Below are 27,746 nucleotides of genomic sequence, written 5' to 3'. Positions count from 1 at the left end.
GATGGTGAACGTGTTTCGGCCACTCTCCCAAATGGATACTATCTCTAATATCCTTTGGCGTTATTCTGCTGGCCCTCTTCAGGACAAGGGAATTTCTTTCAACAAAGTATTAATCTTCAGTACCCCAATGGTATAAAAACGGACAACACTCTAAAAACAAACCAGGAAAAAACAGACTTGATCAATCATGGCCGGATTCTGACTTAACTTTAGCATTTCATATAGATATTCAGAAAAAACATTAATGGCTTAACAAAACCTAATTTTATTTAGGCCAATATGTGCACCAATTATAAAATTCTGCATATAAAAGTTGTGGACCGGAGGACTCTATTGCAAAGAAATAGCAAAAAGGGGAGAAACAAATTTCTCAGTTGTCATATAAAAAATACCCTCCCTAAAGGTTCATACTATTTGCATTTGTTTACCTCTTCAGTGTCTTGTACTGCTCCTTGATTATATTTCGAGAAACCAGATACTTCTTCATTATTTCAAGGGTCGGTGGATGCTTAACTGTACCACACGAGTATGTCTGTATAATGATACAAATATGTATTAACACAAATATATGTATCTGACAATGTGTTAATCACATCATCTCAGAAAAATTGCTCAAAGTTAATGTGTACTACTTCCTGCCTCTTTTTTTGTTTTTAAAAAGTTTGAGTTTACCAGACTGCCTATCTAGACTCGCTACATCGATCAGTTTTTAGCTTTCAAACACCTCTTTAGGCTATCTAGATGTACACAGTATTATTCTCAATATAAACTTACTTTTTCTACTCAGTGGCTACTGTGAAAGGTTTCCATATGTATTCACTGCGTCCCGTACTGATGTGTTAAACAAAAAAAAACATGATCTGCACGGTTGTCTTATTGTTCTAAACAATCCGCTGCAAAATAACAGCAAAATGTAACTCCAAAGGACTGCTTTTGATTTTATTTAGCTTTCTTTATCTACAATGTCCTATCAGCCGGTAGGTCTAACTAGCCAGTTAGCTTTCCTCTTTTCAGATTTTACACATGTGCATATAGGTACTAGATTTCCCCGTGCATATTATTTTTCAACCTAAGTACAACTGGATTCATGGATCGCTTACCTTTACTTTTTCCTTTCACAAAAATTCCTCCGCTTGCAATTGAAGTTCTTATCATCTCACAACCTCAATGACTAAAAGAGTCGCGAGGGGAGGAGATCTTTTTATATGCGTTCTCCAGCCACGTGATATTGCAATGTGTGATGTGATCTTTCATCCATGATTTTAAATGATGGGATTTTGAGCAGCCATATTGAAACTGTTATTTAACCAATTCAATGTGTTATTATAGATCTTATTTGTCTTTCTTTTTATTTATTTTACCCTATTTCCTTGCACTTGCTTGTTTATACTTCGGCTTTTGTATATACATATGTGTATATATATATATATATATATATACTAAATGTATCCGGTTAGACTGACGTAAGCAGTTTATTCGCTTACAAAACACCCTTTGCTGAAATTCCTGATCTATTAGTGGTCATCTAGGCGGAACAAAAAATGATAAATGAGCTTATTCACTGTCCATTTGGACATGTCATTACCATGATCGCCCTAACGTGCAAGTCTTAACGACTCAGACTTCAAAGTTATGTTTTGTGATTTTGGTTCTTTTTGATACTTATTGTATTCAGGACCGATGTTTCGAAAAATCTAACCATCCCAATCACTGCCCTCTTGTTGTAAAACTCGCAGCACAGCCAATTTATTGGGGCCACGGCTAGATGTTAAATAGACTGGTGTTAGCACAAAAGCATGTTAACTCCAATGAATATTTCTGCTGAAGGTGATCTATCTATGCTTGGTAGACAGTTGTCTTATCATATCAGAATATTCCACTCAACCAAGGAGTTTAGTCCATTATTAACGTGTTTAAGTTGTAAATCCAATGTTGTTCACCTTTTGAGAGTAACAACTCTCTATTCCCACCTCTTTCGGTAGATTTCACACCATCAATAACGAACCAAAACATGTCCGTATATTTGTGCTTTTGTACCACAAAATGGCCAACTAAGGGTCGATTTTCAGCCTTATTTTTCAGACAGGACCAGTGTTCACATATCCTGTTTAATTTGCCGTTTTGTGTTCACTATATAGATCAAATTACAGGGGCATTTGATATCGTACATAGCCCACGTTGTGGTACAGGTCGTGAAATTTCATAGGGTCCACTCTTTCGCTTGTAATTAGATCATCTTGATGTTCTTAGTAAGGAAACGTACAGAACATTGGCCACATTTGAAGTGACCAATGACTGGCAGAAAGTCCCATAGTGCTCCTTGTCTTTGAACATTCTGGTTTTTTGTTGGATAAGTGTGAACCAACATGTCCCTCAAGTTCTTTTGGCTTTTGAAGGCAAATCTTGGTCCTATTGGAGTCCTATCAGCAATGGCCCCTGTCTTCTTGTTTCGCCATTTCTTTGTGGAAAAGTTCTTCTTGAGGTTTACTCTGCGCGCCAAACCAGGTTTGGTCCCTTTGTTCGTTTTGCCTTTGGCAGGATTCACGAGTGAAGCCGGCCTTTGGCTCCAGGGTGTCTGGGGTAGGCAGGAAGTGAGGGAGGTGCCCGAAACTTCCTGTGCTTGGTCTCCTAGGAGACCCAAATGTACTCTGTGATGTTTGGCTGGCTGACTGTCCAGCAAGGATAGCCACCCTGCTGGGTGTGTGACAGCTAGGCTGGAATGAAAGGGAGAGAACTGTATAAAAGGCAAGTCTTTTGGCTTGGATGGCAGAGTCGACCACTAGACGAAGGAACCGAAGAAGAACTTGAAGAAGATGCCTGCTGCACTCCTAGACTATTGGTTTGCCCAGTGAAGCCCTCCTGCAGTGCCAAAACGGCAGGTTCTCATCGACAGAAAAGCCCCTGCAAGGATGACTTCTCTCGAGTTGGTGGGACCAATCAACTCCAAAGTAAGCCACCTGGACATCCATCTCGGAGCTGGTTGAATTTAACAGTTGTTGCTGCTAGAAAACGTAGAGCCAGGGAGAGGAACACCAGTCTGTGTGCGTTGCTTTTAAGTTGGCCAAGAGCTCCAGGAAGATCCTCTGGACTCCCAGGAAGCAGGACTGAACGAGCCTGAACTCCCTCAACAGGGTGAGGGACCCCAGAAGCAAGAAAAGTCCATCTCGACAGCCAGGAACCGCAATTTTGCTATTTGCGGTAGACGGAGGAGCTTAAACACTGAACAGCCTCTGAAAGTTTGCCGGTTGCAAGTTTTGACCGTCCCAGTGCAGTGCAGGGATCCCCAACGTTTTCCCTCTTGTCCCCATGACTGAGGCCCAGGAACAGTGAGATCTGCAGAGCTGCACAGGAACAGGAGTCATCTGCTTCATCTTTTCTTCATTTTAAAGGTACTTAAAGTGTAAGAGAACGTACCTCTTGCTGTAGAGTTGCTTGCATCTTCTACTCTCACAAGTCTAAACCGCTTGTGGCCCTACATTGATTACTCTTTTTCTTCGAAGACTTTTCTACTTATCTTCAAAGGAATGCTTCAGCCTATCTAGACTCTTGCCTATTGACTTTGGCTTAGCCTGTTTTAACTGAATGACTCTTATTGGGGGATCTGAAAGTATTTGCCTGCTTAAGAAATATATGTGGCAATTTGTTTACTCTAATAATCCTTTTCCTTTTTACCTGCTCCTAACTAATTCTGAATGCCAACAGTAATACATTAATGTCAACAGCACCCTAGCAATTGAGGTCACCTGTGGGTGTAGGTCTCTGCTGTATGCCATCCCAAATGGGGATTTACTGATTCTGAACTAAGAGATTGTGTAGTTTTTGAAGTATATTTGTGTGGTGTTTTACAGTGCTCCCTTCTGAAGAAGGCTTATATTAACTGACCGGTGAATAAATTAACAATTGTTTAACAAGAAACCCTGTGTGTAAGTGTTTGCTTGAATACTTGCCACTGTGAACCCCTGTGTAACTCCAATACAGCTCACATTGACCCCTCTTGAGATAAGCCTGGCTACTCGTCCACACTACCAACCTGTGTAGTACAGACTTATACCAAAGGTTGGGTTGCTACTGCCAGGAGGTCAGGATTGTTGTACTGCACCCTATGGGCACTGCATACAAACTTGCCTAACATCTAGTATATTTTTTCAAAACTTGCTATATATAAGTCTGCTGTACAGACAATGAAGAGCACAACATTTCTAGACACACAGCAATTTCTAATGTACGGGACAAACTTAATAATCAATTTCCAAAATGAACAATTTAAGAATACTACTCTAAATAAGAAAATGAAGAAACTCACTACAGACACAAAGGACATCAAACTAGATGTCGTATATCCATACTTATTTGAAAACTATTACGACAACAAGCAGGACGACACCAGTGGGGGAACCCAGCAACATCCGAACGCAAGATGCCAGTGGGTCACCTTTAGTGACACCTCGAGCTCAGTCTCTGGCGAAGAAATCCCATGACAATACTATGGAGGCCATTATGAACACTTCAGAGACAGAAGGAGGCCTTTTTTTTATTTATTTATTTTTAATTTTTTTAAATTTTTTTTTTTAGGACGTGTGGACGCCAGGCTGGGGTCCACAAAAAATTGTCAATATCAGATACCCCAGGGTCCTAGATAACGACGCGCATGGAGACATCAACAGCAGAGGAAATGGATGCACAATTAACTCTACCTGTGTTTAACTTAACATTTACACAACTAAGCCATGAGGAAACGTCACTCCTAGGTAAGGGACTGTCTTTCGCACCCACAAACACAACTGATTGGTATAACCATGAGCTTGAATTGCGCAGGTTTTTCAGGAGTATAAGATTAAACAGAGCAAAATTGATATTCACCCCACAGGACAATCAAACTCTGAGGGAGATTGTGGCTTTTGTAAAGTGTGTACTACAAGAAGTCCAAAAACACAAAGCCACTGTCTGGACAAAACCGCTGTCTGGAACAACTTGACCAGTTGGGAGAGAGCAGCCCTTCTATGCCTTTGTGCCAACAATGAGATGATGATGATAAAAACAGCCGATAAGGGTGGAGGGGTTGTTGTACTTGGGACTAATCAATATCGGAAAATGGTGACTGACTTACTAAATGATTAAACCAACTATAAGAAACTTAAAGACCCCACATAGAAGATACAACGAGATCTATCAGACAACTGGCACAGGACTGGCTAATGATTGGATAATGGAACAGGAACATACCTTCTTGAACACGTGAAGGTCGGACACCCACCATGTATGCCATCCTCAAAATTCATAAATGTTTAAGACACCCACAAGGCCGACCCAATATCTCAGGATGTGGCTCAATTATTGAACCTACAGGCAAATTCCTAGACTGTTTCTTTAAGCCATTAAGTCAATTAACAGAAACCTATCTTGGAGACACCATGGATGGAGTTAAGTGCAGTGAAGGTACTACTATTGAACAACACACAGTCCTTTTAGTCACTATCGAGATTCAAGCACTCTATACCAGCCTCCCACAAAATGAAGCCATAGAATTGCATAAGGGAAGAACTAACCACTGATTATATTCAAAACCAAGTCCCTACTGAATTTATCATTGAGCTACTCACTATGGCTCTCACAAAGAACTTCTTTACGTTTGACAAAGCCATCTACCTTCAGACGAGAGGCACAACGATGGGCACAGCATTCACACCCAGTCTTGCAATCATCTACATGGCTCAGTTTAAAAGATTGCACATTATGAATACCAACAATCCGTTCCAGGACAAGATCTATAAGTGGCAATGGTATATTGATCATGTCATCTTTATATGGCCTAGTACCTCAGAAAATCTAGAAGCTTTTTTACAATGGCTCGATACTAGAAATTCTTACATCCGGTTTACGATGTCCTGGAATCGAAAATTAATACATGTGATCTCACAATATGTGCTGACAATACCCAACATGCCAATTTACAGTGTTCAAGAAAAGTACAGATCGAAATGCATTATTGCATTAATCGAGCCACCAGCATACTACTCTAAGGAACAATTTACTGTATGGTCAGTATCTACGCATATGACGGAACTGCTACAAGACAAAAGACTATCAGGAACGAGCACATAAACTTGTTGCTAGACTAAAAGCTAGGGGTACAAACAGGCCAGTTGGCACCCCTAGAGGGGCACAGAGAGTGTTTTAGTATCAGTGATGGATGATTTAACCAGGGTCATTGATGGGGGCATGGGGGCTCTTATTCTGCTTAATTTATCGGCAGCTTTTGACAGTCGACCACCTCTCCTCCTCTCTCTCGTCTGGCTTCCATCGGAATTGCTGGCCCCGTACTGGCCTGGTTCACCTCGTTCTTGACCAGCCGTGGCCAGTCTGTATCTCTGCCTCCGTTCCTTTCTCCATCTTACTCTTTTTTTGTGTGGTTCCCCAGGGCTCTGCTTTGTCCCGATGTTATTTAACATGTACATTTGTTCCCTGGTGGCCCTTATCCGCTTCCAAAGTTATAGGTGCTATGCCTATGCGGACGACACGCAAATCCTGGTCCGCTTAGATTGTGACCAGGACAAGGTGTCGTATCGCCTATACACCTGCCTATCAGCCGTGGGAGATTGGTTGGCCACCAGCTGGCTCAAGCTTAATGGGGATAAGACGGAGGTCCTGGTTGTAGGGACCTCCACTTCCTCTTCGGCTTCCTGGTCTTCTTTTTGGCCTTCCTCACTTAGTGTATTTCCTACTCCGGTGACAGTGGTGAAGAATTTAGGGGTCTACCTGTCTGCCTTGTCGTCTATGGCTTTGCATGTGAGTGCGGTATGTCAGTCTGGACACTTCTTGTTGCAGGTTCTTTGCAAGATCTGCCTTTTCTTCCTTCTCTTCACCCGTTAGTGGTAGCTGCTCTTGTCTCTAGTAGGCTCGATTATTGCAATGCTTTGTATTTGGTGCAGGCGGCTGGTCTTATCCACCGGCTGCAATTACTACACAATTTGGCTGCTCGGGTTGCTACTGCAATCCCATAACGTTCTCGTATCAGCCCAGTTCTGTGTCACCTACATTGGCTTACAGTACAACTACATATAGCTTTTAAATCCCTGTTTGGTTCATCAAGCTTACTATCAGATTGGGCCTGAATTTCTTTGGGATAAATTCCAGCCTTACATTCCTTCACAGACTCTCCGCTCTGGCAGTAACGGCCTGGTTGTGGCCGTGCATTTTCTGTAGCTGCTGGCAAGCTCTGGAATACTCTTCCACTCAAACATGGACTGACTGAAGATCATTTGACCTTTCGTCATTTACTGAAAAATACTTTGTTTTGCTAAACTTCTCTGCTATGGTCCTGGTGTGTTCTTCCTCGCGCCATGATTTTTTTTTTTTTTACATTTTTTATTGATTTTATGCAAACAAAACAACACAAACCAAACAAGCAGCATAATCATAATAGTTCCATTACACATCAATTTATCCTAATCACTGCTCCCATAACCCCTCCCTCCCCCCATGAGCCTATTCGTCAATCTCTTTCAATGTCTGGCACGTGCGGCCGGGTTTCGTTCTCTTCGGAGACTGTTGGATCTGATATTACTCCAAACAATTCTGCTATTAGCGATTTCAAAGCCAACAGGGTGCCCGCCTCCCCTTCTCCAGCCAGGCTACTCGCTTCTTGCCATGCCACCGTTTCAGCCCCCGCCCGTTTCTGCAAGTCCTTCCACCATACATCCACCTTAGGCTTGTGGCATTTCTTCCACCCCATGGCAATCCTACGTTTTGCAAGCACATACGCCAGATTTCTCAGTTTCTCAATATGCTTGAGTGTCCGTGGCCTGGGGAACCCGCCCAGTAAGCAGGCCCAGGCCGTGTCTGTTACAAGAGTAACCCCCTTATCAGCCAGTTTCTGCGCCACTTCTCCCCAAAAACACCCAATGATCGGGCACGACCAAAACATATGCGTCATGTCAGCGTTTTCTAAGTTACATTTGGGACACGCTTGTCTTCCACTGTTTCGGAACTTGGATATCCTCAAGGGGGTCATGTATGCCCTATGCGTTACATACAGCTATATTTGTTTTAATCTGGCATTTCTAGACACTTTTTTGTGATAGCCCAGGGCACGCTCCCACACCCCATCCTCCATTGGGGCCCCCACTTCCGCCTCCCAGTCCAGTCTCAGATGTGTTCATTCTTTCCCAACCTTAGCCATAACCATCTCATACAATCTCGAGATCTCGTGCCCTCCTTCGGATATATCATATATTGCTCCCAAAACTGCATCCGGTTCTTCTATCAAAACTGTCTCTGGCCAGGTGTTCCTAATCATCCGCACCAATCTAATGTACGTGACATATTGGCCCGTATGTAGCCCCACCTCTTCGCTGAGTTCTACAAACTCCTTAATGGACCCCTCTTGCCAAACATCGCCTAGCGTTACCAGCCCCACCGATTCCCAGTAGGTCCTAATAATCACCCTCAACTGATTATCCCCTCCTGTCAAAGCAACCAGCGGTATCTGCGGGAGGCACAGGCATGGGACTTCCATCAAGCGACAAGCCCTACGCCAAATTTTCCACCCAAACCTCAACATCGCAGGACGCCCCCTCATTTCAGTTTCAGGCAGCCAGATCATTTCTTTCAAGTAAAACTGGGCGCAGTCCTGTCCAAGCACCCTGTGCTCGGGGGTCGCTTCATCGGAGAGCCACTTAGCCACATACTGTGGCTGTCCCGCCAAATAGTAAACCTCAAAATGAGGCAGTCTGATACTTCCGTTTTCATAAAAGTTCTGCAATTTCCAAAACGCCACTCTATTTCGGGTACCATGCCACAGGAACTCCCAGCACATGATGTTCAATTTACTGAAAAACCTCTTGGGTATCATGTATGGGATATTACTAAAGTAATGCAGGAGCCTGGGCAGGACTAACATCTTGAGCATTGCCCTTCGACCCCCATCATCGCCAGGGGCAGTTTTGCCCAGAACTGCATGCTGTTCCTGATTTGCTCGACGGCTACTTCTGGATTATGTCTGTCCTTCTTCCACCGTGTGGTATACATCTACGCCCAGGTAACGAAAAGAGCTAGTTGCCCATGGTACTTGTAGCACCGGTAGTCTATCCACAGGGGTCCCCTTATAGTTACCCAGCGGGAATATGACAGACTTTTGGGGGTTCACCAATATGCCCGACAACTCTGCATATCTTTCCATCACTTCAAGTATGTATAGGAGATTTTCTTCTGGGTATTGCAGGTACAATAATCATCTGCGTACAAGGATATCAAGTGTCTTTCCCCTCCTACCTCAATGCCTATCACATCATACTGTGCCCTAAGGCATATTGCCAGAGGCTCCAGGGCTAAAATGTAAAGCATCGGGGACCAGGGGCACCCTTGTCTGGTGCCTCTACCAAGTTGCCATCTCTCGGATATCACCGCTCCAGTTCGGACCCTGGCAAGCGGCTCACTATACAACATCTTAGCCCACCTTATATAGCCCGGCCCCATTCCATACCCTTCCAAGGCAGCCAATATCCATGACCACTTGACCGAATCAAAAGCTTTAACTGCGTCTAGAGACACTATCGCCATCTCACCTTCATTCCTGCTACCCCATTCGACCACCCGGTGAAGACGCCTATGGTTGTGTGTTATATTCCTATTCGGGACATAACCCGTTTGATCAGGATGTATCAGTCTACCAATCACTTTCTGCAATCGATTTGCCAGAACAGCCGTTAGAATCTTGCTGTCCTGATTTAGCATCGACAAAGGTCTGTAGGAACCACATCTATGCTCCGGTTTGTTGGGCTTGGGCAGCGGTATTATGATTGCCTCTCTGAGCGACTCAGGCAACCGTCCTATCTCAAATGGCTCATTAAGCATGTCCAGCATTGGGGGGAGGATTTCCTCTCTGTATACTTTATAGAATTTGCTGGGGAACCCATCTGCTCCCGGGGTCTTAAAACAGGTAGGCAACTGCTAAACAACCGCCTCTAACTCCTCTCCTCTTCACTGATCTTGGGCAGCCCTATATCTTCCAACGTTTCCATTATCTCGTGTTGGTCACTCATCTCATCATCCCCGTACAGCGCTCTGTAATAATCCGCAAATTCTTTAACCCCTTCTTGCGTGGCCACTTCATCCCCGTCCTCCCTAATAATGGTCCTAATCGTAGGCCTAGGGGTCTCGCTTTTGTATAGTCAGGCCAAAAGGCGGCCTGTCTTAGCTCCCCCCACGTGCTGCCTTTCAACATATTTCCTATAATTAAGATTGCAGAGTCTTTCCCAATGCCCTGCACATTGTTGCTGTAGTTGGAGTACCAGTCTACGTCACCGTTCTTCAATGCTGTTTCTAGCTCAGTTTCCGTCCTCTGTAGGTCAGCCAAGACCCCACCCTGTAACCCTCTTGACTTAGCAATGGCCGCCCCCCGCATCACCACCTTAAAAGCTTCCCATAATGTGCCCCCGGAGTCAACACTCCCAGAATTCTCCTCAAAGAAGTTGGTAATCTCGTCCCTTATATCTTCCCTAAAGACTGGATCTTTAAGCGCCTCTGCTCGGAGGCACCATGTAGGGATCCCCGCCCTTGGGGGGCAATATTGCCAATCCGAGGATCAGGGGCGAGTGATCTGAGAGGACCCTAGCCTTATATTCGACTTGAGAAATATCAGACATCACATCTGCTGTAGCAAAGACATAATCAAGCCTAGTATGCAGTTGATGCGGGGCTGAATAGTGCGAATATTGCCTCTCAGTGGGATGTTTCATCCTCCGCATCTGTAAACCCGAAATCAATTAGCAGCGTCTGCAACGCTCTCGCCGCCGGGCTTGGCTTACCCACCCCGCCATCAGATCTGTCCACCACAGGATTCAGCACACAATTAAAGTACCCACCCCAGATCACCGCGCTCCCTATAAACATACTAAGGTTGGTACACAGGGCTCTGAAATATGCTGCTGTGTTTTGGTTGGGGGCATACGTGTTTACTATGCATACCTCCCTGCTCTCCACCAGCCCTCGCAATATAGCCATCCTTCCATCAGGTTCAACTACCTTTTGTATCGATTGGAACGGGACATGCGGTGCCACCTAGATTAACACACTCCGGGCGTACGCAGAATATGGCGAGCCCACCACAGTCCCTCTCCACTTTCTCTTAACCAGGTCCAACTTCTCTCGCGTCAAGTGCGTCTCCTGTAGTAGTGCAATATCTATTTTCTGCCTTTTCAGATACATCATGATTTTCTTTCTTTTCAGGTAACTGTTAAGGCCCCTGACGTTCCACGTTATTATCCTGAGGTCTCCCATAAGTCCTTGGTAAGCACCCCCTCAATCTTCCGCCGATCCCACCCCCTCATGCGCCGCAAGTGCAACATTCTGATTCCTCCAAATAGGCTCGAAAGAAAACTTAAACTTCCCATAACCACACACACACACACTCAACTTCCCATCCCCCCCACCTTATTCCCTCCATCCCTTCCCCAACCACACCCCCCCCCCCCAACCGTTGCCTAGCTCCATTCCTGGATCTCAGGCACCCCCACATCTAGCCCTGCCTAGCACAAGCTTCTACTCAGGCCTCAGTACGGTAAGCCGCCCTAATGGCCGCTGAAACTAATAATCTATCGGGGTAGGTCTTTACCAATTGCAGTTTCACTCACTATACTCTAGTCCATGTCGAGCACCAGGCTCGGATTGTGCTCAAAGTTCAGCCAGTTACAATTTCTCTGTACAATCAGGATCCTCCTCCCACTCACCCTCACAATGTCCGTATTACAAAATCTTCATTCGGTATGCTCCTGCCGGTCACGATCCGCTTCTTGTTTCGGGCAACCCTGCAGGTCCAGCCATGCGACAACATCCTCCGGGGTATCAAAAAATAGCGCTTTGTTCTTATCTAGCACCTTTAATCGTGCCGGATACAGCAGCATATATTTGACTCCCGCCGCCCTCAGCCTTCTTTTGACGGCGACGTAACTATACCTCTGCCTTTGCACCAGTATCGTATAGTCCGGGTATGCTGTGATGTTGCTGGATGCTCTCTCTATCGTACCGCCCTTACGAAAATATTCAAGGATCTTTTCTCTATCCCTGCAATTCAGGATCCTCGTGATGATCGGCCTTGGCGGGGCCCCCGGCCGGGGTTTCCTCATTAGGGCGCGATACGCCCGCTCCACCATGAATCCTTGCGAAAGATTCCCTGCTCCGATCCCTTGTATGATCATGTTTTCAACATAGTTTGTGGTGTCTTGGCCTTCTTCCCCCTCTGGCAGACCAACCACACGGATGTTGTTCCTCCTCGCCCTTCCTTCTGCCTTTTCCACACGATTTTCCAGGTTGGCAACCTGTTGTTTTTAAGACCTGAATCTCCTTCGCATTGTTTGTGCTAACGTCCGTATTGATCTTCACCCCACTTTCCAGAGCACTGGTTCTTTCTGCAAGTGCCCTGACATCTTGACGTAACAGGGTGAGTTCCGTGCCCACAGCATCAATCTTATTCTCCAGGGCTGTACGTAGGTCCGCCATTGCCAAGTCCACTCAGTCCCGTTATAGCCTCCAGGATCTGGTGCTTATCCCCTTCGGGGGCGTCTTCCGCGGGAGTCACGACCATGCTCTGCACCGATGTCGAGGGGGTCCGCTGTGTTTTCGTAAAAACCTCCATCGTGGGTTGCTTGGACTTGACTCTAAACCCTTTCGCCGACATGGCGCTGCCCTCCACTCCTGTACGGCTCCGTCTTGGTGCAGCTGCTGCACTGTCCTTAGTCCGACAATAGTCTGGCTCCCAGGTCTCCTAACTCACATTCAAGATGACACAAGAATTGTCTTACGGGTGGGCTATGGCCTCGCACTCTTCATTCAACTTCCGTAGGCCTTGTCGCCCAAGTATCCAATGCTAGCTCCTCCAGTCAGATCGCCAAGGCTTCATTAGCGTACGCCAGGCCGGGCACTCTCACTGTGCTATCTCGAACACTTTTCCATATTTCCTGTTGTACTCGTCCTCCAGGCAATCGTCCACAGCCTTGTTCCGCAGTCCCGGGGAATCAGTTTTGTTTCTCCTCAGAGGTCTCTCCTTTGTTAGCCGCCATCTTGGCACCGAAGTGGCCACACAGCCATACCAACAAAAACGTATATATCTCACGATTCCCCGGGACCATGAACTTCTCCCGCGAACTTCACTTAGCGTGCAGCTTCCGACGCCTGATCCCCAAAGTTCTAGGTGCTCGTTACAGTTTTAGCGGGTAACTTTATCAAAAGTAAAGTCGGATCATCAGGAGCTCCTCACAAAGCACGTCCTATTCCATGGCCAGATAGCCACGCCCCCCTCCTCGCGCCATGATGCCTTCAGGTGAACGTGCGTGTAAGAAATTTGCCTAACATAACCTAACTCCCGACACCTAAAGCAAGAAAAAAGGTAGAGGACAGATTGGTGTGTGTACATACCTACAACCACCAAACGACCAAGATAAAGGTAATGTGAGAAACCCAAGGGTGTCTAACCACTAAGTCCCTTGGGATCTGTCATCCAGGTGGCCAAGACACGACCATCGCTTTTGTATCAGTTCCTGAGGTGGACTAGTGTGGGAGGATCACCTGGGTAAGGGGTACCAGGTGAGTAGGAGTGGGACCCCCGGAGGTGAGACGTGGTATGTCTGCTCTTTTTTTCCCCTGATTCCCCATCCTATTACCTTGGAACTTTACCCCCCCTTTTCTCTCTCTCATTCACTCCCCCAGCCCTCCAACATAGACGGGGCCCTCTGGAGAAAGACAGACTTACAGACTGAACAGACATGACATGATTTATGGTGTTCCTTTGACTGTCAATGTGTTTTATGGGCTATGGGGTCCTTTACTCCATAGGGTCTCTTGTGTTTTTACCATGTGTGTTACACAGCACCCTCCGTGCAGTAACACAGGGGTGTCATAGTGACACCCCACAATAGACTCCATACCCTGGGACTGACTACTGTCTCCCAGGGCATGTAAAGTCACCATTGGCTTTGCTAGTCCCAAATTATTAACAGAAACCAGTACAAACCATCATATTGTGGACGTACTGTTCGGGGCAATTCGATTGCCCCGGGGTCTCTTAGTCGAGGGGGCACGCCTCCATCCCCCCTGATCGAGTTTTGGCTGGTGGCAGTGGAAACTACTTTTTATATTCAACCGCGAATATTCCTATGGGATTTTCCCATTTTTCGAGGCTACCAACTTTAATTATTTAATTCTCATAGCCTCGAACATATCGCCGGTTTATTTAATTAATATTAATTCGCCGGTTGGTAATTTTTTGCCAGGACTGGATTCTGAAATGGCGTTTGTGTTCTCTTCTGTGCCTCCAAACCAAGTCGAGCCCTTTGTTCCACTTTTTGGCGGGCTTCTCCACAGAAGCCTCCAAAAGTGGTGCCACTCTGTCTGGGTACCACAGGGGGTGTGGGAGGGGGTTTAGGCACCCTGGACTGAGTTACCTTGGTAACTCAAGTCGCACTCTTGTGTGATTGGCCCAACTTAGCATGTTTGATTGACAGCTAGGCTGAGTGAATGGGGGTATGCTGCATAAAAGCAGGACTTTGGGGACTGGAACTTCAGAAGTCGCCAAAGAACCTGAGAATCCAACGAGGGAGAAGCTGAGCCGACCTACCACAACGACACCACCGGTGGAGCCCTGCGGAACCGACTCACCACTTCCCGACGACCGAGAAGATCTCCCGGCTGGAGAGGCTTCCTCCCCTGACTGGTGGGCACAACCAGTTTACCTTCTTTTCTTCGCACCCCAGATCGGTTTGTGGTCGAACTGCCCATGCCAAGCACCCCGGCGACCGTATAGCCACTTACCACTGAACCGCGAATCAACGGACCGCTCCTTGTACCTGAGAAACTCTGCAGCTGGTTTCTTCCCTGGCAGTACAACAGACTCCTGTCTTCCTCCCCGACGAGATCCTCTCTTCCCCCGGACGAAGCACCGACTTGCATCCGCTGCCAGGAACAACTGCCCCCGCTGGAGTGTTCTCACCACTTTAAGGTACCGTGTCCGCCAGGCCTCCCTTTCTAAAGATTGCTACAAGGTAATAATAACCCCTTAACCTTCTGGACTGGGCTGGCCGCCTTGACCTTCTAACTGGTCCCTTTCTTTGGTCCAACTCCTTTTTGAACCGTTACAAGACTTTTGTGCACTGCAACCGTGTGACCTTGGACACATTTCGTTTTGATCCTCTTAAAGCGGATCCGGCCTACTGACTCTGAATTCAGTGTTACTTTGCCTTCCTCTCTTGTTGTGTTCGTGAAAAAGTGTTGGGATCTGTTTCAATTTATTCTCTGCTTTTCTCTTCCTTTTTAAAACGAATTATTAGAGTGCCATCTACGTTAAGCGCTCACCGCTGTCTGAAAATAAGTGGGGCTTTACTTAAGACTTGTCTAATATTCTTTTAAGGGAATGTATATCTTTTAGTGACCATGTTTTTGAATTGCTCACTATTAGTGCCTGTGTGTTTTCCTAGATGTGGTATAAATAAATAATTATATCTCTTTTACACCAAGCCCTGGTCAGTGTTTTCTTGTTCTATTTTCTTCTTTTGACCTATTGTGAATACTCTGTATACTACCGAACTCTTCTTGAGGGAAGTCTGACTGCTCAGCCACAGCTACCAAGTGAATCTGTGTCGTACAGACTTCTACCAAGTGGGTTTACTGCCAAACACCTGTAGTCCTAAACCTTTTGCAGTGGTCCCAGAGGGAACTGCACAGGTTTCTGCCTAACACTTACGTGTCAAATCTCCTGTTAAAACAAAATGTATCTTTGACATAGACCGGCTTCCAGATCCACTCTTTGTCTATTCTCAGATAAGTAGTGATCTGCATAAGGATTCACACCTTGCTCAGTCTAAACAAGCAAATAATTACAACCCTAGTTTATCATACAGTGTAACGACTAGAATTTAAGTACATATTTGTTTGGCACTGTATGTCATGTTCTATTGAACATATTGAATGTGTTTACACCACCATGTCCTGGTTTTGAGATAGTTTTTTTGTATCTAATCTTAGTTATCGTATGTCTTAAAAAGTCACGGATATATGATACTGCTGCGCACAGGCACTATGAATAGATGGATTTTGAATATAGTTTTGTTAACAAGAATGTGTTTCTTGACAAATTGGAAAAAGAAAAAAACAAAAACAAAGTACTTCTCTTTGGTTTAAGGTTCTATTTTTGCATCTATCGAGTGATTGAAAGTCATGTTATGTTGTGTAATTATGTAAACATATGTTGTGAACCCACCTATGTAATGTTTCTAAGTCTGCTGTACAACATCTGCCACACATTGAAATGTTGATTTATGTGATGTCTACTATCAGATTGTGATTTATAGAAGATAGTTTCACTGGTATTTTATGATCATACGAACACACACAACACAAACAAAATGTATAATCTTTTGTTTTTGTTTTTGCTTCTATTTAGATGCCTTGCTACTGCCAAAAATGGATTAGTTGTCGGTTTGTTCCCTAAATGTTTGAACTGAGGATTGTTTTGGAAACGTTACCTATTCAAATGCAGGATGGCAACACCCTTCGTTCCTGTACCGATTCCAATTGCCCAGTCCTCCTCTGGTTCCGTGGCCACCAGGAGCCAAAGAAGTTCTTCTTTAGGGAGCATCTCAAGCTCAAACTCTTCCAAGGACCAGTTGGAGGACTCGAGCATGGGCAGCTACAAAAAGACGAGTGTGCCAGACCAGATGAGCTGCAGCTCTTCTCTGTGTAATAGCCCGCTCATTAGGACTAAATACCCTGGAGGAGAGTCTTCCATTGAGTACCACTGCCGGAATATGGGACACCCCAGCGAAGTCCCAGAATCTTCGGTCTGTGATGAAAGACCTTCAACACCTACCATATTAGGTTATGAAGTTATGGAAGAAAGGGCAAAATTCACTGTAAGTACTTTTTATGTTTTGAATGCTGTTATAACTTTGTCAAGTATAAATATTAGAGAATAAGCTTTGGAAGAGACCATTGAACATCAACTCTTTTTTGAAGTCCTAGAATATTCAGTGATCTGCCTAGGATGTCAAAGCAGGGTGTTGTACCCTATCCATTTTTAAAACAAGTTTGACATTTTATGTCCAATTGGGTTCGCTTTATTCAGTTTTCCCTTCAAAAACGTGTTCACTACCCTCCAAAAGTGGATAATGTGCTACCCTCTTGAAATCCTTGGCATATCGAGTATATGGATAATGTTGTTTCACTTGAACTATTGGGTGCTTTACCAACAACCATGGGTAGGCAAACCTAATGATGTATACCTACATGAAATTTAGCATACAACAGACAGTGCACTCTTTATTTTCTTGTCTTTGCTGGTGTATGCTACATCCCATCTGCACCGTGTAGCATGCTTTGTCCAGCAGACCATGTCAAAGCAGACGGTGGATGTGTGAAACAGAAAGCCATCCTAGAGCTGATGCTTACAGAAGAGCAAGGCACAAGGCACCAGTCCCCTGGACATTGCTCCTGAGGGCTGTGAGAAACCTGAAGGTGTCTCACCTGCTGGTCTCTGGAGATCTGTCATCCAGGTGGCCAGGACAGGACCATCGCTATTGGGTCCAGGGGGGACCAGTGGGAGAGGATCACCTGGATGAGGGGTTTTCGGGAGTGGAAGTGGGACACTGAAGGTGGAAACCCGGTACCCCCTTTCTTGTAACGCCTTTTCCCCGCCCTACCCTGTAGGATATTTAGAAGCTCTACCCCACCTCTCTTTTTCTGACACAAACACTTTCTTACACTGTAACCGACAACAGACTAAAACCAGAGCTGTTTACCTGACATGCCCCAACACACAGGCCAGGCAGAGACAGGCAATTGACAATAACCACGCACACCTGCCAGCCCTTTTAGCTTCCCCACAGGGATAAAAGGCAGCGCAAGAGAGCACACTACAAGCAATGCTGAACGCACGAGGACACAGATATACCAGACTGGCAGTTCAAACGCAGGAGAAAGGCAGCAAGCCCTGAAGGGACGGCTAAGGGATAACTGCCCTTGCTCTTTTCAATTCAGACCCTCAAAGCCTCAGAAGAAGGAATTCATAAGACCCGGAGTTAGAGCTGGCATGTGGAGGAACAGATGTCAATGGTGCATGGGGGGCCTCCCACATTCATAGCACAGGCGGGAAGGCACGCTGGCTGGCTGTGGTAATGTCCTTGACTCCAGATGCAAGACAAGCCAGCGGGTTCAACACAGCCGGTGAGACGGAGGAAGCTGACAGCAAACCGCACTGTGTAGATCCCAAGGATTCAATGGCAACATTATATGAACGCAAGGAACTTGAGAAGAAAGACCTTGTGTGTGTTTGAACTTTTGGGAAAGTCCAGACAAGGGCCAGCTGCAGAGTGATCAGACGCTGCAGGGGTGCTTATTCAAAGGGATTCTCTCTGGCCCTTTTTGTGTTGAGACTGCAAGTAGCAGAAGGCCCTAGGAAAGAGCGGCTCGAGATGTCAGAGTGGTCCTACAACGGTCACGTCAAATCCCTTGTACAATCAAGTGTCTGACCCATTGCTGAGAGAAAGCTAGGGGAAGAGAACCCCACTTTCCATGAAAAATTGTGAACTGTGGAATAAGACAAGTGTGAACCTGACAGAGGGATGCAGAGAGAAAGCTAGCAGAAGATAACCCACGCTTTCTTATGGAAAAGAGCAAATCATGAACTGTGTTAAAGAAGGCCGTAGTGAACCCAATGGATGGAGGCTCACTTTTGCAAGGAGGATCCAAGCCCGGCAGATGGAGATCCTAGGGGCGAGGAGTAATCACTCCAAGACCACCAAAGGTACTTTTGTTGTTTTGATCCAGCAGGCCTTCTAAGGCAAGACAAATCACAAAATGGGACACCTGGCCATTCCCTGACCATTCCAGGCTCTATATAATCAATCCAAAAACAATTGATAAGGGCGAGTCCGGACATAGTCAGGTAATGAAAAAAACGACTCTTCTAAACCAATTTTCAAAACCCACTTGTGCATTTTGCTTAATTCAGTGAATACATGTAACAAACATGACATATTATATCGTCTTGGTTCAGTGAGCCTAACAAATTTCCCAAAGAAAAAACCCACAGTCATAACACATGATACATTTACAAAAATGTCTGATTTATAACAGGCACATCCTTGTATTATCAAGGATATCTAATGGCACAATATACAAAGAACATACAATGTCTCATAGCCACTTTGGCATAGAAAACCACAGACAAAAAGTCAACAAGAGTGTTTCGGCCTATTTTCTCAATATCTAATGAATGAGGCTTTCATAAGGACGGGATATTGTGGAAGGAATTCTTCACTGCCTGCGATGTGTGTCGTGCTACAAAGAAGAGTCACGGAAAGTCTGAGATTCCTCCAAAAATGACTCCAAACGGGCATGATGTTGGGGCAAGAGAAACTGGGGTCTTTCCCTCATTATGAACCGGTATGTAATCCAGTCCCCAAGATGATGAACATCAATCCTCCATTTGAACTGAAATGGGGCGTATGGTGGCGAAACTTCACCAGTCGTGAACCTTTCTCTTTGTCTGAAAACAATTTTCCTCTATCCGGCTTCAATACGGTATGTGGTGATCAAGCTTCAACGATCCTCAAACCTTCTCAATACATTGTACTTGTGCCGGTCCTCACTTCATCATGTAGTACGAGACTTTGAGGAAAGAGACTTGGGTCTTGAAGGTTCTGGTTTTGTGGAAAAGACTGGTGAACCTTGTGCTGTGCTAAAAACGTGGGGAAGGGAGACACTGCCATACCATCCCGACTTATCATTTTGTGAACACTTGTTTCTTTTCTGGTGAACATTATACCACGCTTTGTTGTAACTTACTGGTAAGGATTGCCAATATATATATATTTTTTTAGTATAGGCTTTTTGTATTTGACAAGATGCTACTAGGACTGCCTTATTATTTGATGGTTGTAGTTTGCTCCCATCTTGGCTTTGGCTTTGGGTTTAGATTAGGCGTTTTTCTCACCCATGCATACAGTTTAATAAACACCCTTGAACTGTGATCATTTGTGTCTGTCTTTACTGTTGCCACCATGAGTTCCTTACAGGGCGGACAAATATATAAACCCCCATGCTGATCGTGATCTGTGTTCCTGCTATCGCCTCACATTGCCTGCATCTCTGGTTAAAAAAACCCTGGTCCACTCAGGAAAAGGCACCTGCTTCTCTAGTTCTACTGTGATGACCGGTAATAAAGCACCTAGCCTTTCTCTGCTTTCTGGGCAGAGTAGAACCTGGTACCAGTAAATGGACATATCCCTGCACCGAATTTGGTGACAATTCTGCAAGAATCCAGGCTTTTTCTTTTTTGTTTAGCAATTTTTATTAGGCTTTGTAATGGATAAATACAAGTTAGAATCAACAATTAACCATTATAATACTTACTAACCAATAGTCCAAGATACAACTTTAAGTTGAATTAACAATTAAAAGGCACAACATAGTATATCAAGGTTACAATAAATGTAGAGATGCACTAAAAGTTCCTTGCAAAACTCTAACATCAGAATTCATTGAAGCAATATATGAGAAATATATATCTGAAAGGACTACAAACACAGAAAAGAACAAAACAGACAGGACAATAAGACACAAGAGGAGAAGGAAGAACGGACAAAACAAACTGAGGCAACAAATTAAAAGGACACTGCTGAGGAGGCATTAAGATATTCGATCTGTGGACTCCACTTTTGATTATATTTACGTACATCAATTAGAGAAGTGGTGCAACCCTTTTCTATTCTGTGAATGTAGAATATATAATTCCACCAAGTAGCAGAAGATAAGCGATCAAAGCATTTCCAGTTGGAAGATGAAAACCAATGAAGACAAGTAGGTGAAATAACCTGGGAGAGGAAATATTAGTTAAATTAGAGTAACCCTGCGATCCAATAATTAGATTGTCAAAATTGAGTTATGCTGTAAAATGAAACCATCGCCTGCATTCTTCACTTCTAGGTTCCCTGCTGACCTCTGTTTTGCTTTTGGTCCTGTACTGCATCTGCATTCTTTACTTCCAAGTTCCCTGTTATGCTCTTTTCTTTGTTGATGGTTCTGTACTGCATCTGATTTGTAGGTCCGTTCTTGTTTTTTGTTGTGCCTCCCTCCTGTATGCCCCCTCACCTCCCTGCGTGACTTCCACTCCCCCGTCCACTGCCTCGGCTCCCCTCTCCCTACCCCCTGCCCTCTTTCATCCCTGCACCCCCTTTGGTGCTCTCTGTCTCGCCTTGGGCCAATCTCCTCTTTGATAGACCCTTCCCACGCTTTATCAACTTCCTTTCCTCTTCTGATATCCCTTCTTACCCCTCACTGGCTGCTCTGCCACCTCTTCGGCACTCCCTGCTGCTTTTCTGGCCACCCTGTTGCCTCCTTCATCCGCCACCCCTCTGGCACTCTTTTCTCCCTCTGACTACCCTGCCTTCTATTCCTTCCTCCTCTGCCCATCTTCAGGAACCTCCAGCACTTCCGCAGAGTTTACCTTTGGCCTGTACCCCTCCCCAGAAGTCCTTCAAATGTGGCAACGTGCGCCACATCGCTCCTTCAACTCTTGTTCAGCTGTTAAACACTCCTCTGACATCTGCCGTCTTCTGGAAGAGCTTTATTTGGATGTACTCTGTCTCTCTGAGACTTGTTTCACATCCAGCTGTGTCATGGGTTTCGACACTTTCCTTCCTGATGGCTACAAGATCATCTCCGGACCCAGAACCAACAGTCCCGGTGGGAGTGTAGCCTTGATTTTCCTGGAGTGGATCCCTGCTTCCATCATTCCAATGCAGCACTACTCTGCAGGCTCTAGATCTCTCCTTGCCTCTCTCTCACCGTCTGTGGCCACTTTCTACAGGCCGCCTGGCCAGGTCGCCCTCTTCCCCTCTGAGGGGGCTGACCTCTCCTCCTTGCCTCTACCTCACCCTGGATGTTCTGATCTCCTCAGACTTCCCCTTCTCTAACCCTCTCGCCACTCCTCTCTCTTGGAGTGATCACCTTCTCCTTTCTTCCCACCTCTTGCTCTCTTCCCCGCAGGTGAAGCCGACTCCAGCACTGCCACCTATCTTCTCGGTCATCCGACCCATGAAGCGTGCGTCAGTTGAGGCTTTCTCTGCTACTTTATCTCCTCCTCCTGCACCTTTGGCTGACTCACATACTGACACAGCCCTCTCCCTTCATCTCGATTTCTAACACTCTGTATGTCCTTGCCTCTATCATGAGGATCCGCTTGAAGCCCAAATCCAAGTGCAACTCTTGGTACGATTTCGACCTTGCAGCCCTTAAACGCAAGTGTAGGGCTGCGGAGAGGAAGTGGAGGGCATCGGGCCTGCTCCAAAGGCATTACAGACAGTCCTCTCTAGGAAGAGAGCCTACATCCGAGCCCTCATCTCTGCGGCATCTAACAACTCAGACAAACTTTTCAAAATATGCAAGGAGCTGGCCAATCCTGCTGCAGTCCTTACCTCTTTTTCCCCTCCCAGGCCCTCTGCACGACCTTGGCCTCTCATTTCACTACTAAAACTCTGGACATCCTATCCATCCTCTTCCTCTACCTCCATCAAGGACCACATCGACACCCTTGCTCCAGGCTTGTCTGATTTCTGCAGTCACTCCTTTGCCACACCCCCCCCACCCTTAGGCACTTTCTTGTGCACCCCCTTCTAAAGAAGCCCTCAGCCGATCCTTCCTCTCTGACTAACTACCGTCCGATCTCCATCAATCCCTTCCTGGGAAAACACTTGGAAAAGATGGCCATCCCCCAGCTTAATCTACATACTGAATCTGCTGGTTGCCGCCATGACCAGCAGTCCTGCTTCAGAGCTTCCAGAAGCATGGAAACTGGTCTCCTGAACATCCGTGAAGACTTGCTCTCCAATTTTGGCTTTAATCTCCCTTCTGTCCTCATTCTTCTCGATCTATCATCCGCTTTTGACAGTCAGCCATGCCATCTGGCTCAATTACCTCTGCGATAACCTTGATATTACTGATCAGGCCCTGGCCTGGTTGGCCTCCTTTCTCACCGACCAACCCTCTCCGGTCCAACTGGGGTCTTTCCTCTCTTCTATCTCTCTCTCTCCTTGCGGTGTTCCCCAGGGGTTTAACTTCTCTCTCTGGATCTTCAACCACATCCTGGCACCTCTTGCCCAGCACATCGCTACTTTCTGCTCCAATTTTCAATGGTATGCGGATGACACTCTGCTCTCTTTCAGGCTCCCATCAGCAACATCTGCTTCTCTCATACCATAGTGTCTGGCCACAATTCAGGAATGGTGTGCCACCAGTGATCTCTGCCTTAATGCCAGCAAGACTGAGATCCTCATCATTGGGACACCTGCTCCCTCCTTTCCTCTCTCTCTATGGCCGCCCACGCCTGGGCCCTCTTCCTGCTCCTTCCTGTGAGGCTAAGAACCTCAGTATCCTCTCCGACTCCAGCCTCTCCTTCTCTCCTCACATCTCTGACATCTCTAAGAAGTCAAACTATCAGCTGCACCACCTTAGAGGTGTTCTTCATTTTCTCACTTTCCCCCAGAAGGTCACGGTCTCCAGAGCTCTGGTCCTCTCTAGGCTGGACTATTGCAACATCCTCTTTCTAAATCTTCCTGCCTCTACTCTTTGACCTTTACAACTTATCCAGAACAGGACTGTGAGAATTGTCCTTGGCCTCAAGCCCAGGGATTGTATCTCTCCAGCTCTGAAATCTCTTCACTAACTCCCTCTGGCTGCAAGGATCAAGTTCAAGACCCTCTGCATCGTCCACAAGGCTTTTTGGGGCCTGGGACCGCTCTACCTCCAACATTCTGTTCCAAAACATCTTCCATCTCAAGCTCTCCGCTCATCCACCTCGAACTCTGAGGGTCAGGCGCTTCTCCAAGCAGAGAGTTGGGGGCAGATCTATCTCCTCTGCTGGGGCCTTCCTCTGGAACAGCCTCCCTACCTCATTCAAACTTGAGCAGAACCACCTCCGGTTCCGGAAGCAACTCAAGACCTTTCTTTTCGGTTCCGCTTTCTCTCATCCTTTCTCTGCTGATGCATCGGACTGCTCTACGCACTGGTCACCCTCGAATTTGGGCAGCAGGCTCCTGCATGTCCACTTTCCCTTTCTAAGGAACTTTTCTTAAAGGCCGGCGGTCCTGTGATGGAGAAGACACACGGCAGCCACTGCACACACAAGCACAAACATGCTAAAGACATACCCCACGGCTGACTCTCGAAGACACTGTAGAGCGTCGAGGCCCATGCGGTGACCGGGGACAAAACCTCAGGTTCTTGAGTGTCCTCTGGGCCATCGCGCATGCTTTCGCCTAATGACCGTTCCCAAAAACCGAAAGTGAAGGTCTGTTCGGACACCGCATATAAAAAGACCCTCCTGTTGCGCGCCGAAGAACAGGCGTCGAAAGGCAGCTCAGCGTCTCCTAAAAGCACCAAAAATACACGCACTATTTAAAAAAACCCGTTAGCACCTTGCTACTAAAGGCAAGGTCGCCGGAAAAACACATTTCGATGCCCTTAACTCCTCAAGGTCACCCAGTCAGTCTTCCACTCCCTTAGACACGCTCGCTGGAGCTATGCACCATAAAGATGGCATTCCCACAAAATCCACCCCTACTAAAGATGTCGCCCCTTCCCAGGGCCCTGTCGTCTCAAGCTTCCCACCACAATGTCGTTTTACTCCAGAACAATTGAACAAAATCTTAGGCATAATGTCCTGTTTTGTGGACTTCATGGAAGACACCCAGACCAATTAACCGTACTCAGAGATGCCTCACAGCCAGGGGTATCGGCAGAACCACCCCATGCCAAAAAGTCTTGCCTTGGGCCACTGCCCAGCACCTCTGCTCTTGGCATTCAGGCCTCGGCATCCCAAAACATCACTCAGTACCAAGACCCATCTCAAGACTCATATTATGATGACCATGCAGGGTCTCTGGCGGGGGAGGGAGGGATTCAGGGGGATCAAGACCAGTACTACGATGACTGATGACATTTATATAGTACAGTCACTAGACGGTTGCAGACTCACAGTTGACAACTGTTAGGCAGAAACCTGTGCAGTTCCCTTACGGTACACTGCAAAAGATTTAAGACTACAGGTGTTGGCAGTAAACCCACTTGGTAGCAGTCTGTACCACCCAGATTTACCTGCTAACTGTGGCTGAGCAGTCAGACTTCTCTCAAGAAGAGTTAGGCAGTATGCAAAGTATACACAATAGGCACTCGGACACAATAATACAAGCAAACACTGACCAGAGCCTTGGTATAAAAGTATATAATTATTTATTTAAAAACACACGGTTTGAAACACTCCAGCACTCTTGTCGTAAAATATTCTAAACACAGTTACTATTGTAATATATACACCCCTTTTTCCTTATCAGATAAGTCACAGTAAAACACCACTTATTTTCATACAGAGGTGAGCGCTTAAGTAGATGGCACTCCAATAAGTTTGTGAGAAAGGGAGGGAAAAAGACAGAATATGGAAAGGTACACCACTCTAAGATTCAGGAACACTGTTAGCAAGGCAGAAGAGCAAAAGTCACTGGTGAGCCAAAGTCCAAAGGCTGGGCTCACTCTTAGAGAGAGCAGAGCACAAATGCGCCCAAGATCACACAGTTACATTAGGCTTTGAAAGTCTTGCAGAGGGTTCAAAAAGAGTTTAGAGAGGCTTAGGAAAGTTTAGCCAGGGTGTCCCAGGCTAACCCAGGTTCGAAAGCCGGGGGCTATACCCCTTACAGTCGGTAGCAATGGAAGCCGGGCGGGACACGGTACCTTAAGTGGGAAGGATCCTCCAGCGGTGGTAGTTGTTCCTGGCAGTGGGTGCAAGTAGCGTCGTCGTCCAGGGGAAGAGAAGATCTCGACTTGGAGGAAAGATAAAGGTCGTTGCACTACCAGGGAAGAAACCAGCCGCAGAGTTTTCCGGTTAAAGGTGGTACCTCTGTTCGCGGTCGTGGTAAAACGTGGTATCCCGGGTGCCGGGGTGCTTGGCACAGGCAAGGTGGACACGAGGTACGCCGGGAAGGCGAAAAGACGGTGAAACTGGTTATCCCCACCAGTCAAAGGAAGAAGACTCTCCGGCGGGAGATCTCCTCTGTCGTTGGGAAAAGTGGTGAGACGGTCCAGCAGGGCTCCACCAGTGGTGGTGTCGTGGCAGGTCGGCTCAGCTTCTCCCTCGTCGGATTCTTAGGTCCTGTGGCGACTTCTGAAGTTCCAGTCCCCAAAGCCCTGCTTTTATGCAGAAAACCCCCATTCACTCAGCCTAGCTGTCACTCAAACATGCTAAGTGGTGAGCCGGCCGGCTCACCACTTGGGCCAATCAGGAAGGAGTGCGACTTGAGTTGCCTAGGCAACTCAGTCCAGGGTGCCTAAATTCCCCTCCACCCCTCCTAAGTACCCCAGACAGAGTGGCACCACTTTGGAGGGATTCTGTGGAGAAGCCCGCCAAAAAGTGGAACAAAGGGCTTAACTTGGGTCGGAGTCACAGAAGAGAACACAAATGCCATTTTAGAATCAAGTTTTGGCAAAAAATACCAACCGGAGAATTAATATTAATTAAATAAACCGGCGGTATGTTCGAGGCTACCGTAAATAATTAAATAAAGATAGTAGCCTAAAACAATGGGAAATACCATAGGAAAATATTTGCGGTTGAATATAAAAAGTAGTATCCACTGCCACCAGCCAAAACTCGATCAGGGGGGACGGAGACGTGGCCCCTCGACTAACAGACCCTGGGGCAATTGAATTGCCCCAGCCAGTACGTCCACAATATGATGGTTTGTACTGGTTCTGTTCAGAATTTAAGACTAGTAAAGTCAATGGTGACTTTACATGCCCTGCGAGATAGTAGTCAGTCCCAGTGTATGGAGTATATACTGGAGGGTCACTATGACACCCCTGTGTCACTGCACTGAGGGTGCTGTGTAACACACATCACAAAAACACATGAAGCCCTATGGAGTAAAAGACCCCATAGCCCATTAAACACATCTAGATTCAAAGAACCACACTCAAATCATGCCCAAGAGTGAGGGTAAAAGAGTCGCACTCTTGGCAGGAGAAAAAAATAAACCCAAAAATCTAGCAAAGCTGTTGGGGGACTCACTAGGTTAGGAAATTCAGCCTAAACAGAGGATTCTCCCCAACACCAACCAACTACAGTGTAACGAATTGTTACTGCAGATGGCGTAACATTTCAACATTGACACTGAGGAGACACAAGTCGATAAGGACTTTGTGGAAAACATCCTGGGGGACAAAAAGGTAGCCACACAATTCATACCTCTCCTGCAGTCAGTCCAGAGACTTATTCAACCATCCCTCTTTACTCCTAATCTTACAAGGCTGGTTAACCCAAGGATAGAAAAGCTGTTGAGGCCCGCACCCACTGACCGCCTGTACATTAAGGCCAGCTCAAACCAGATTCTCTGGTAGTTGCCACCACCAAAAAGAGGGCAGACACTCCCCTGGCGTCGACAGAAGCACTGCCAGACAAGAAGAGTAAAAATATGTACACGTTTGGGAGAAAGGTAGCTTCCTCTGCAGCATACCAGAAAAGAATTGCTAACAATACAAACCTGTTAGCTAGTTACGACTGCCACAAATGGGACGAGCTGCAACAACTACAGGCCGTCCCAGAACCACTAAAAGCCCAACTGCTTAAGACTGTTTCAGAAGGCAAACAAATCTCAAGCTGCATCCTGGATGCGGCTGACAGCGCGGGACGCATCATAGCCGAAAGGGACGTTCGT

The 27,746-nt window shown here is 46.2% G+C and overlaps 1 protein-coding gene across 3 annotated transcripts in view; it reads left to right on the top strand.

The window, feature by feature from the left end:
* SNX16 (sorting nexin 16) overlaps positions 1–27,746 on the top strand; it is a 711,763-nt gene that overhangs the window by 79,940 nt on the left and 604,077 nt on the right. For all 3 annotated transcript variants that reach the window (XM_069621280.1, XM_069621278.1, XM_069621279.1), the window contains exon 2: positions 16,430–16,898. In XM_069621280.1, coding sequence (XP_069477381.1) covers positions 16,527–16,898 — 372 coding nt within the window. In that variant the 5' untranslated portion in view covers positions 16,430–16,526. The remainder of the gene's footprint in view (positions 1–16,429; positions 16,899–27,746) is intronic.

The sequence above is a fragment of the Ambystoma mexicanum genome, chromosome 5q (genome assembly GCF_040938575.1).
Source record: "Ambystoma mexicanum isolate Mex_15411 chromosome 5q, UKY_AmexF1_1, whole genome shotgun sequence".
Classification (NCBI taxonomy): domain Eukaryota; kingdom Metazoa; phylum Chordata; class Amphibia; order Caudata; family Ambystomatidae; genus Ambystoma; species Ambystoma mexicanum.
The sequence above is the reverse complement of the archived record's forward strand: the minus strand, read 5'-3'. Positions and strand labels throughout refer to the sequence as shown.